Below are 11,632 nucleotides of genomic sequence, written 5' to 3' on the forward strand. Positions count from 1 at the left end.
TTATCTGTTCTTTCCTTTCCGAGTAGAAAAGGGTAGGGAAAGCAACAGCTCCTTTCTTGCATTTCTGTGCATGTATTTTTGTTTTACGTGCGTTTTTTTTCTCCTTTTTTTGGAACCACTGTTTGTCATTCTGAAGACATTTTAGCCCAGGTCCTTCCCTGTTGTAAAAATGGTTGTACACTAATTTTTACCAGTTGACAACCTCATCCATGAATGTTAGTAAATACTCTGCTTGAGAATGGGATAATTTTATGCTGTCTTCAAATCTAGCTTTTTCATAGAAATTCTTCTGTCAATTGACCATATTTACTTGAATACAAGACAAGGTTTTTTTCCAGTCAGCATGGACAAAGAGAAGCTTCTTGTCTCTCTCTCTGTGTGTGTGTGTGTGTGTGTGTGTGTGTGTGTGTGTGTGTGTGTTTATATTCACATACAAGAAAACCTCACTAAATTGTCTGTCACTTAAGCTGCTGCCAAAAGCAGCATGTATGTAGTAATGGAAACCAACCATGAAGTTGGTTGAATTTAGCCAACATTGAGCATGACTGTAAAACACATGGCCAAAATTCGGCAAACATACTGATGGGAACCTACCGCAAGGATAGGTTAATGCAGCCCATCTGAATAAGATATATATGGTAGTGCTCACTGTTTTGTTTTATTTTGGGTTTTTTTCTGCCCCCCCTCCCCTCCCCCCAAGTCATGGTGAGCCACTACTTTGAATACATTTCAACTTCATCTTCACTCCTACAGCTGAACTGTGCCTTTCTTCACCATTTCCAATGATTCCTGTTTCTTCACCAGCATTAAATGTCTGGCAAACTTTACCAGACAGGGCAGCAAGCAGTTCACCCAGGATCCCTCTGTCGGCCTCTCTCAGCCTCTCATATGACTAGTGAGGCCCTGCCCTCCATAGGGTGAAGCTGGACCAGGTTGCATCTGCATATAAACATTTGGAGGATACCGGGACTTGCGACAAGAACACTGTTTCAGTCCTGAGTAGGGGACCGATTAGCACATGAATCCTTTGTGGGGAGTGTCTGGAGTATACCCATATTGAGCAGTGCTGAGCTGTGGGATTACTATAGCTTGAAATGCTGTTGACTCTGCTGGGGCCTAGCCCCATGAACTGTATGGTAAATCATGAGCCTTTGAGTTAATATTTGTATTCTATATAAGTTTGTACTCTATACAAGTTGGTACAAAAGTGCTGCTTAAAAGTGTGGTTATGGAGTATGTGTGCTAAAACATGCAGCAGTTTCAAAAGTAAAACGCATCAATACTGGATGAACTAAGCCTATGGGTATCTGATGTAATTTGCCTATATGGTAAATTGTTTATTGCAAAGTTGGTGTTTTAAATTATGGCCCTCGCTTCCATGTGTGGAGAGCAGGGTCTGACAGCAAGGGAGGTAGGGGAAGGAAGATGCTGCAGGGGCGAAGCAGTTGCGGGGCAGAGCAAGAGGGCTTCTTGACCCCCCTCAGATTTACTTTCTTTTCACTGTTCCAACAGTGGGTGGGGGGGCAGAGTTCAAGGCAAACTACCAATAATTAGCTTCTATACCTAGAAATTTTATAACAAATTTAGAAACTTTCCATATACAGAATCTAAATACTGGGGGTCATTTTATATTCAGGATCATCTTGTATTTGAGTAAGTATGGTAGTATTTTCAGTTTCTATTTGACCACTGAATTACTCCATCAAATATCTCTCCTTAGATTTTACCTTTCCACCTGCATGTCAATGTGGATGCTTCTATATCATGTTTATAGAGGAAAGGCTTATTTAGAAGTTCTGACTAGGTTGCCAAATGTGCTTACAAAAGTGTGAAATCTTATGGGATGAAACATACTGATTTTAAATGTTTAAACTATAACCTTTTAACATTTTCAATAATGGCTGTAAAAATTAATTGCATGCTCTTAATGTTTGCTGATAATGAATGTGGTCTCTGCATCACTGCTTTTGCTTGTTGGTTCTATACAGAAACAACCACATTGGTCTGTCAGCTTCCAGATACTGGAACTGATATGAAAGACTCTGGGTACCTGTCTTTTGTGTACACAAGAACTTCCATACTGAGACACCAAATAGCCCCTCCAGTCCAATAGTAGATCCACATAATAGATGCTTTGGAGCAGATCAGCAGTGTATGGCCTACCGGCCATAGAGGTCAGATCCAGCCAATGGAGGCATGGGGGATTGGTGGTACACAGCAGCCATTAGAGGAGGCATCCCCAGGGTCCTTCTGTCTGCTACTTCCAGTGTATTCCTGTTTCATGTTTCATCTATCCCTTTTACAGCACCTGCTGACTCTTTTCCTCTGTTTACCCCACCATCAGATTTGCTGCTCTTTATCATCATGGGCCACAGGAATTGGTGATACTTATATTACTAAATGCTAAGTGGGGACTGCAGAGGGTTGAAAAGGAACAGGTGGGATCAGCAGCCCACAGTGGTGGCTGGATTGCAAGCAGTAGTTCACTATTCATAAAGGTTGGCAACCCCTGCTTTAGACAGTGAGTTACATGAGCATGTCATATCAATAGTAATTCATACCTGCCCTGGCATCATTGGTTTATTGATGCTGTGGGTACATCCTTGACTGGGTCTGTTCAGGCTTGCCAACTGTCCTCATACAATCTGTTTTTAAAAAAAGCTAAAAACCCTTTTTCCCCAAAGCTTGGCAGGGAAGGGAGAAATTAAGCTGTGATTAATAAGTAGGGATCCTGGTTTTCTCCACTTAAAGTCCAAAATTCTCCTACCACAATCCCTGTCTTCCCGTAATTAAAATGAAATGCCACTACAGATCTAGGTGTCAGTTGAACACAATGTCTTATTGATATATTTTACAATTTTAAAGCAATTTGGAGCCTACCAGTCAAACATTATAATAAAACACCTATATATTTTGGCATTTGATTTTGGTTATTTTATTATGGAAAAGCTGGGCTTCTCCTTATCTCACCAGAACATGGGTATAGCACTGTGTGTGTATGTGTGTCCCTGCTGCTTTGTGGCACTGATCAGCCCTGACATGCCATAGCCCCCTGCCCCCCAGTCCTACCAGTGCCTCTCATTCCCGACCTGCAGCTCCCTACCCCTAGGGCCAAGCCAAAAAAAAGAGCATCATTTAAAAAGCAAGGCTGATGCCTCCCAGAGTAAACACTCATTTCTTCTGACAAGTGCCTCTTTAGACCTGCAAGCAAACTTCACACGCTGATAGCAAAACACCTGCAATCTGTCCTGGCTGAAAAAAACAAACCATTTGATAGCCTGCGACTTGATCCAGGTGCTTTTTCTGCTATCAAATCTGTGCTGAGAAGCAAAAGGGGGGAGAGCCTCTGGTAGTTCTGGGCAGCAAAGCCTGACTGAAAATTTATGCTGGGACTGGGCTGAAGTCAGACACCCGAGTTGCTCTCTCACTACTCTCAGCAAAAATTTGGCAGTATTCCTGTGCTCAAAAGTGCTTCAGCCTGTGCCAGATGGTCCCATGATGTCTTAGAATCAGAATCATAGACAATGAGTGCTGGAAGGACCTCAAGAGGTTACCTATTCCAACCCCCTACTCAAAGCAGGATGATCCCCAGCTAGATCATCCATCCCAGTGAATGGTGCTGGATTGTCCTAGCAAGTTTGGACAAGGAACTGAGCAGGTGTCAATGGCTTTCCTGAGAGTGACACTTCTATTCCTAGGTTGGCTTGCACTCCCTGTACAGTTAATTGGAGGAATACAATAGGTGCACTGGAGGTGTTGAGAGGGACAACCCCTTACCCTGAAGTGCAGAGAACAGACAGTGGGACCAGGCGGAAGAGCAGGGGAGGAATCCTGCTCTCCTTCCCCCCCCCCCCCTGCTGTGCATGAGATCTGGGAGCTCAGAAGCAGTCTTAGGCTTGATTTGGATGCCCAGAAGCCTCATGCATCCTGCTCCTGGTCTGCCCTTCCTGACAAGCATTGCGGAGGTTCCTGACGGGCAGCCTCAGGAATCCAAGCAGCCCCACGCTCCACAGGGTTGGGGAGGAGGGAAGCCTTCCTGAGCAGCAGCCCTTCTGGAGTGGGGTAGGGCACCAGTTGCCTTCTTACCTTGCTGCCAGGTGAGGTGGCCCCTATGCCCCACCCAGAAGCAGGGCAAGTTTGCAAGGCAGGCAGGATGGAGCTGCTGCTGCCCATGATGAGAGTTGTGAGCAACTCAGCACTGTGCTGTCACTGTGTGGCATTGAGGGAGCCTATGCTCAGCACCCTGGGAGAGCTGGAGTTGCCAGCAGCATGCAGGCAGCTCCACTGTTCCTCCCCTCCCCTTTCTCACCTGTCGTCCCCCCTCGCAGCATCGTTCCCTGCTAGTCCGCTCCTTTCCCTCCTCTCCATTCTATGGGGTCCCCTTGCTTCTTTGCTTTCCTCCTCTGGGACTCGCCTCCACCCCTCCCACAGTTTCCCACTTCAAAGGGAAAAATCCAGGTTCTTCTTCAGGAAATGGAAAACCCAGATCCCTCTTAATAAGTTAAGAAACCACGAGGCTGGATACAAATATAGATTAACAAAGCAGATAAGTGCCACCTTGTGTTTGAGTGGGAATGCAGCTCGGTGCCTCTGGAGGGTTCAGTGCCCTTCATCAGAGCTTTGTAGCCCATGGGAACCTCCTTTTCCACTCCCCCATGAGCTGCAGCTGCATCCTGTTGGCCTTCACTTGGTTATAATGGCTGCTTGCCTCACAGGTAGGCAGGGCAGTACACCCGATGGGCAGTCTGAGGAGCTGGTTGGGATGTAGAGGGGCTGGTGTGGCTAGGACAGTGTTGCAGGGTTCAGAGGGAGAGGTGGCAGGTGAAGGTCTGTGCAATGGAGGGTTTGTTTGTGGGCCTGGGTCTTGCTGTTCGGGGGTCACTTTTGGGTGGTGTATGTGATAGATCCCCCAAAGAGCAGCCCTGGGTGAGTCTCCCTCCCCAGCAGGTTGGGCTAGGTTGTAGCTCCCCAGGTTAGTTTGGTAATGACTGACTGTAAGTAAAACCCGCAGAGTTAATGGGTAGTGGTTAAGGTTTTCTACAAGGCTGTGTTTTTCCCTTTTCCCCTCTAATAAACCCAGTTTTAGTTGGATGCCATTTGTGAGTGGGAAAGTTTGTTCATTTTAGAATACCGAGTTAAAACTTATTTTTCCAGGTTTCTGGGTGGGTCTCATTAGATTTAGAAAGTTGGTCTTAAACCCCTAAATTTGAAACCAGCCCTTGTTATTGCTGTTTAGGCCTGACAGAAGGGTTACATTTTATATCATGTAAACATGTCAGTAAAAAATGTTAAGTTTTTCAGTTAAAAAAAAAAAAAAAAAAAAAAAAAAAAAATCTCTGAGTTGGCAACACTGTATTTAATAGCTCTAAATTGACCTGTCCTTCATTAATTTGTTTAAACCCTTTGTCAACCTGGCTCTACTGTCTGTCTCTACCACCTCCTATGGCAGTGAGTTACACAAATTAATTATGAACTGTTTGGAGGGAAAAAAATAGAAGTATGAACTTCTTCTTTGTTTTAAATCTGTCTCCGGGTAATTTCAGTGGGTGTCACCTTGTTCTTGTATTCTGGTATTTTGTGATTTAACAATTCCCTATTCACTTTATCCACAACTTCCAGGATTTTATAAATGCCTATCACATTTCCGCTCCCCCCACCCACTTCTCCTCACTCTTCTATGTTCCAAGCTAAAGAGTTGTAGTACAGCAACTGCTCTATAGCCATGATCATTTTGCTCTTCTAGGTACCTTTTCTAGTTCTACATGGTGTTGTTTTGTTTTTTTTTTGTTTTGTTTTGTTTTTGTTTTGTTTGTTTGTTTGTTTTAAATGTGAACAGCAGAGCTGTATGTAGTATTCAAGATATGCATGCACCATGTAATCTCTTATGTCAGAAAATGTCTAGGTTGCATTGCATCCAGATTGACCTATTATCTTTGCTCTCAAGTACAGCTCCTTAATTTTGTAATCTTTTTGGAAAACTGATATGCAGTTACAGCTGGAGTAAGCCGCTTTTTTGAGGCATTTGTGTTTCCATTGGTTTCATAGTCTTTTTGGTTGTGGGAACAATAAAGGCCATCATGATAATATTTAGAGTACTATCTTGTTGAGCAGGACTCTTATTTTCTGTTATGTTTGCCTCTCAACTTCTACCTTTTATCACCCCTGCAACCCATTAAATTCCTGCATCACAGTTCAACCTGGTCAGATAAAACTATGAGCAGTAAGACTCCCCTGTTCAGTAGGTTGGAATCTGAACAATATGGACAAATAAGATTTTCATATAGTTATAGTATAGTTTCTGCCTAATGGAAGGGTGCGGGCAGGACCTAGCATCAATGGCACTTTAGTGGTCATGGAATTAAGTGTGGTGCTACTTGTTTAGATTAATGCATGTGTTCTTATCTGTTCTTTGTAAGTAGTTCTAAAAATTAATTCAATTTTTGACCACACGCAAGCCAGCTGTAAACCTTCTGTCTTTTACATTATCCCTCCAACTTCTGTGAAACCTTCTACTTCATGATTTTAACCTGTTTCATCAGGTGTCAGAAAGAACAGAAATAAATGCATTCTCATCCAGTATCACTATCCTAATGGAAAGTTGGAATAGAAACCAAAAACTCCTTGGAGTTTCCATACTGCATAGCCCTGGGGGCACTGGGCATGCTTTATACTCCTACTGTAGAGTTCCTGGGAACATTGGTAAGAAGCATATTAAGCTTAAATCTGAGACTTCTTCTCATATACCAAGCCCAGGAAGGAGGTAGTACAGCTGCCCTGAGCATGTTCTCTACCACCATTCAAAAGATATGTCTCAGGTATGTTTGAGAGGTGACATCAAGATGTTCATGATGGCTTTACTTCCTCATTTCCAGGTTTGGCACTTGTGTAGCAGGAACAGGTTTGTATTGTGTGTGCTTCTTGGCAGAGCTCTTGGGAGCATTGCAGGAGTGATACAAACATATTCTCAACTCATGCCAGGTTTCTTGCTGATTCCAGTCTCTGGAGAGCATTAGGCATTTTACTACCTACTCAACACTCTGGCACGTTACATAACAAAACTGGACAGGAAATTTTGTGCCATTTCTTGTAAGGTTGCCTGTGAATTCAATATAATTGCTGAGACCAACCAGAAACTGGCCCATGGTCACATCACAGATCATAATATAGAGATGAGGCAATTGGTTTGTCACCACTTTTTCTGAGCAACCCTGGATTTCTTCCTCTACTTGAAGTGCCAGTATTTATTTTAGTTTTAGTAAGGTATTTCTCTAGTTGTGGTATTGAGTCGTCTATTTTAGACAAATTTTAGAGGGATCACCCAATATTAAGTTGCCTTTATTATTTTATGCCAGGGATGCTTGGCCCACAGAGCCATTGGTTTGCCATCTGCTCTGTAGGGGTCCCCCATATATCTGAAAATGTAAAGGTGGGGCACTGGTAGCAGCAATTGCTGCTCCCCTGCCATCAACCCCGTGAGCCAGATCGCACATTAGAGTTAGCTTAGTGTGCAGAGATGGCCCAGGGCTTGGTCCAGGCATACAGGGGCTGGCTGAAGACCGCATGAGTCCCAGGGTGGATGGATGCGATGCAGGGTCCTGATCCAGCTGGCAGCATGGTGCCAAGGAAGGTGGTGCAGGGCCTGATCCTGGTGCTTGTGACCCTATCTGGTCTGCAGACTGGCCACATGCCACTCATCTGGTGTGCTGCAGCAAAAGGTTGAGCACCCACCACAGATCTATGGGATAACTTGTGAGAGACACTAGAACCACCTTAAATTTCTTTGCTCATCAGAATTGGGCATCCCATGAGGGATGGGAAAAAGCACTTTTTACTTTCTTGTTCCTTTTGTGGTAGGGACTTAACCTTTTAGAAGCCACAGTTTAGAACAACTCGGCTCTGGTCCAGTACAGCCTGGGTGGCTTTCCTTACACCAAGGCCAGGTCAATAGGAGATGCACCCACATCACTGCTGCTTCTGTCAGTCCCCAGTACCCCAGGGCCAGGTATCTGCAAACTGCATCTGTGTTGCTGCCACTTCTCAATCCTTCCCTCCCTTCTGGCTGTGGTGCCATGTGCAGGTGGAAGCTGCCTGGCCCCTGCACAGCTCCCCACTGGCTGAAAGTTGTGCCCTGGCCACAGCCTAGGAGGGTGTCAGCAGGGAGGGAAGTGGGGAGAGTGGCAGCTATGTGAATGCAGTTTGCAGATACCTGGTCCCAGTATAGGTCTTCACTGGCTGGAAGCTATATCTGCAATGTGTCTGGGGAGTAATGGGCTGGGAGAAGTGGTGGCAAAGTCACCGGTTGCTGACATGTCACAACACCTAGCCCATGTTAGTCTGGAGCCAGGAAAAGTAACAAAAGTGCAGATACACTTGGTGGTTGCCCAAGTCCTAGCATGGGCATAGGTAAAGCCCTCCAGTTTTGCAGGTCAAATGTTACCAATCCCTGTTTTATAATGTTCCGTATTTTCTATAATTTCACCCTTCTATCCTCACTGCAGAGTTTGCAGCTGTGATTTGGTGTTGTGTATTATTTTCAAAGCTTGGATTATTTTAGTTTTGGTGGTTATGTTGAAAACTCACTGGTTTGCCTTTTTTTTTTTTTTTTTTTTTTTAGTTGTCATTAGTAAGGTTGCTGCCTGTATTTCTTAGTACTTGGAAATTGAATGAGAAAGCTTGGTCTGCTGAGAGATTCTAAATCTAAATTGCCACTTTTTTTGGTTGTGGAGAGAAATATCTGTCTTGCATTAGTAAGAAGATAGAAGTCACACTCTTAATTACGTTGTTTGAAAATAAACAGAATTACAAGTAACTCACTCATTTTGGGGTTCCTTAGTGCTTACTATTGCCCACCCTTAATATGGGTAGAAGGATTTTGTCTACCATTGATACGGTTAAAGATTTTGGACTAAGTATCCATTCAGTATAAGGAAAAATGTTTTGGTATAAGAAAACTTGTTGAATTATCTTTCTCCAAGAGTTCTCTCTCATTCCTGTGCTGTAGAAGTGTTTATGTTTGTCTTAATGTCTTCCTCCTCTATTATCAAACTTTGCAGAAATGCTGCAGGCTTGTTTCCAATTACTCCTGCCCATATGTAGTTCGTGCATATGTACAAACCTTGCCTTAAAATAACACCACATCTGCAGCATTCAAAACCTCTGTACTGGAAAGGAAAAAAAATCAGATTTTTAACTGCCTTCTGATGGATTGATTTGCTGTAATTTAATTTAATTGACATCATAGCATTTGTGTAAATTTCTGTTCCTAATGATTTAGAAACTAACTGATTTTTTTTTTTTTTTTTTTTTTTTTTTTTTCTTTCTTTCTCCTCCATCCCTCCCCCCTTGCACTTTTTTAGGTTCGGCATGGTGCAGGCACTGGGCTGAGGGAAATACTTAAAGCACATGGGAAAAGTGGTGGTAAAATAGGAGACAGTACGGTAGAAGAGGTAAAATATAAGTGTATGGCAGGTGGTAACCAGCTTCTTGATATGAAAACTAAGCAATGGAATGAAACTAACTGATATTTAAACGTGACAGGGAGAAAAGTTATCTTTTTGTAAACTGTAGAACTTCTCTTCCCGTCTCTTGGCAATACTGAAAATGCATTTATTACTAACATTTTTAGGACTCTGGGAGGGTGTTCAAGGTGTAAGGTGCTAATTGCTTAATTGAATGATAAAAAAATATAATTGAAATGATTAAAATGATCCAGCATGGGGCAGTCCCAGAGTCCAGGACACAGCTGTCGCCTACCCAAGTGGGCTGGGGCAAAACCAGTCCCTGGAATCTGGGCCATCACCTGACACCCAGAGGCAGATTTAGAGCTGGGGAGCCCAGTCCTGGGAACCCTGTGGAGTGGGGGTGGAGGCAGAAGCGCAGCTCCCAGCTGTGACTCATAACCTTTTCAGCAAAGTGTTCCGATTTACAAAGTTACCCCAGACCAAACAGAAGTTCACTGTTGGTTTCAGGGGGGACGGGGATCTAGCTGGGGCTGGGAGCCTGGAGCCAGGTTTCCATGGCAATGGCTGGGGTGCTCTGCCAGTGCTGGCTGTTTTCAGAATGGGAGTGGGGAAAGGCAGTGGAGGGAGCTTGTTCTTGGGGCTCCCCAGCTGGTGCTGAAGAGTGGGGTAGGTGAATTGGAGCTACCACACCTCGGGTGGGGGTTGCTCCAGTACTCCTGCCCCATCCTCCAGGGGTGGCTGAAAATCCCCCAAGCTGAACTCCCTCTGCTCCCTTTCTCTCCTCCCATTCTGAAAACAGCAACAGGCTGGATGTAGCACAGATGCAAGTTACAAAAGATGCTACATTTTTAAATGTCTGTCTGATACCTCATGCGGTGCGGGGGTCAGATTTTCACCCAGTCAGCCATTTTTTAAGCTGTCTGCAGCCGTGCCCTTGTGTTTGGTCACAGCTATAGACTTTTCTTTGGCCAGATTGGGCAAAAATAATCACTTTTGTCTGCACCCTGGGATGATTAAAAACTGTGCGTGCCACCCAGCTGGGGTTTTGACAGTAAGCTGATTGTAGGCTGAGGCCAGAGACCTGACGGGTCAGTTCCAGACCCTGGTTTGGTCCCCAGCCCCAACTGACAATCGGCTGATTGTGTATACCCAGCTTTCAACTTATTCCTGATCCCAGGCTCTGCTCTGGCAATGTTTAGGTTTGGGGATTAGAGTCCAAAACATGCATCCTGCCATTAGTAAATTTGGAGGTGGGGTTTGCCTATATAGCTAGCCCCTCCATACATTATCTGTATGAAACCTGATCTCGCATGCTGCTGGCAGACATTCACTTGAAGTTATGATGGAATCTGACCAGTCATCCCAACAATCATGCCTTCTGCCATACCATTAAAAATAAATTACTTTTGGGCATCAAATTGTGACACACAGTAGAAGCAACAAAAAGCAGCTAAGAGCTGGTATTCTAAGATCTCCCTACAATGTGTGAATTTCACTGTCAGCAGTTTAGATTTTTTTTTTAATCCAGTCATAATAAATATTTAAACATTACATTATCCTCTATGAATTTACATTAAAAATTGAGTAGTATTTTTATGAATGAATGCAATAAATGTTTAACTTTTTCTCTTTCATTTTTTAAATTGTTTTCTAAACAGATGGCTCAACAACATCAGGAGTGGTTGGAAGACTTAGTTATTAGACTTCTTTGCGTCTTCGCATTAGACAGGTTTGGAGACTTTGTTTCAGATGAAGTAAGTGTCAAAACTTAGACTGCTAAATCTATTCCCATGGTACACTTCATACAGAAATATCTGTGTTGATCATTTGCTATGTCCTAGGTTGTAGCACCAGTACGCGAGACCTGTGCTCAGACTTTGGGAGTAGTATTGAAGCATATGAATGAGACTGGAGTTCATAAAACGGTGGATGTTCTTCTGAAGTTGCTCACGCAGGAGCAGTGGGAAGTTAGACACGGTGGCCTTCTAGGAATAAAATATGCTTTGGCAGTCCGTCAGGTAGTCGTTTATTTTGGGGCTTTTTTCCTGTTCAAAGTCAGTATAGTTAAGACAGCACAGAAAATGAAGGTGTGGTTGTAGCACAGAGAAGCATGCTCTAGCTGGCACGGAAAGCAGTTGTACTAAAGATGTAGTGACACACTGCCTAAACCT

General features: G+C 43.8%; 1 protein-coding gene across 1 annotated transcript in view; it reads left to right on the top strand.

Moving 5' to 3' along the window:
• BTAF1 (B-TFIID TATA-box binding protein associated factor 1) overlaps positions 1-11,632 on the top strand; it is a gene marked incomplete at its 5' end in the record, with an annotated part of 81,688 nt that overhangs the window by 17,124 nt on the left and 52,932 nt on the right. The window contains 3 exons of the mRNA XM_025210876.1: positions 9,357-9,446; positions 11,120-11,215; positions 11,303-11,479. Coding sequence (XP_025066661.1) covers positions 9,357-9,446; positions 11,120-11,215; positions 11,303-11,479 — 363 coding nt within the window. The remainder of the gene's footprint in view (positions 1-9,356; positions 9,447-11,119; positions 11,216-11,302; positions 11,480-11,632) is intronic.

Source organism: Alligator sinensis, unplaced genomic scaffold (assembly GCF_000455745.1).
Source record: "Alligator sinensis unplaced genomic scaffold, ASM45574v1 scaffold472_2, whole genome shotgun sequence".
Taxonomy (NCBI): Eukaryota; Metazoa; Chordata; order Crocodylia; family Alligatoridae; genus Alligator; species Alligator sinensis.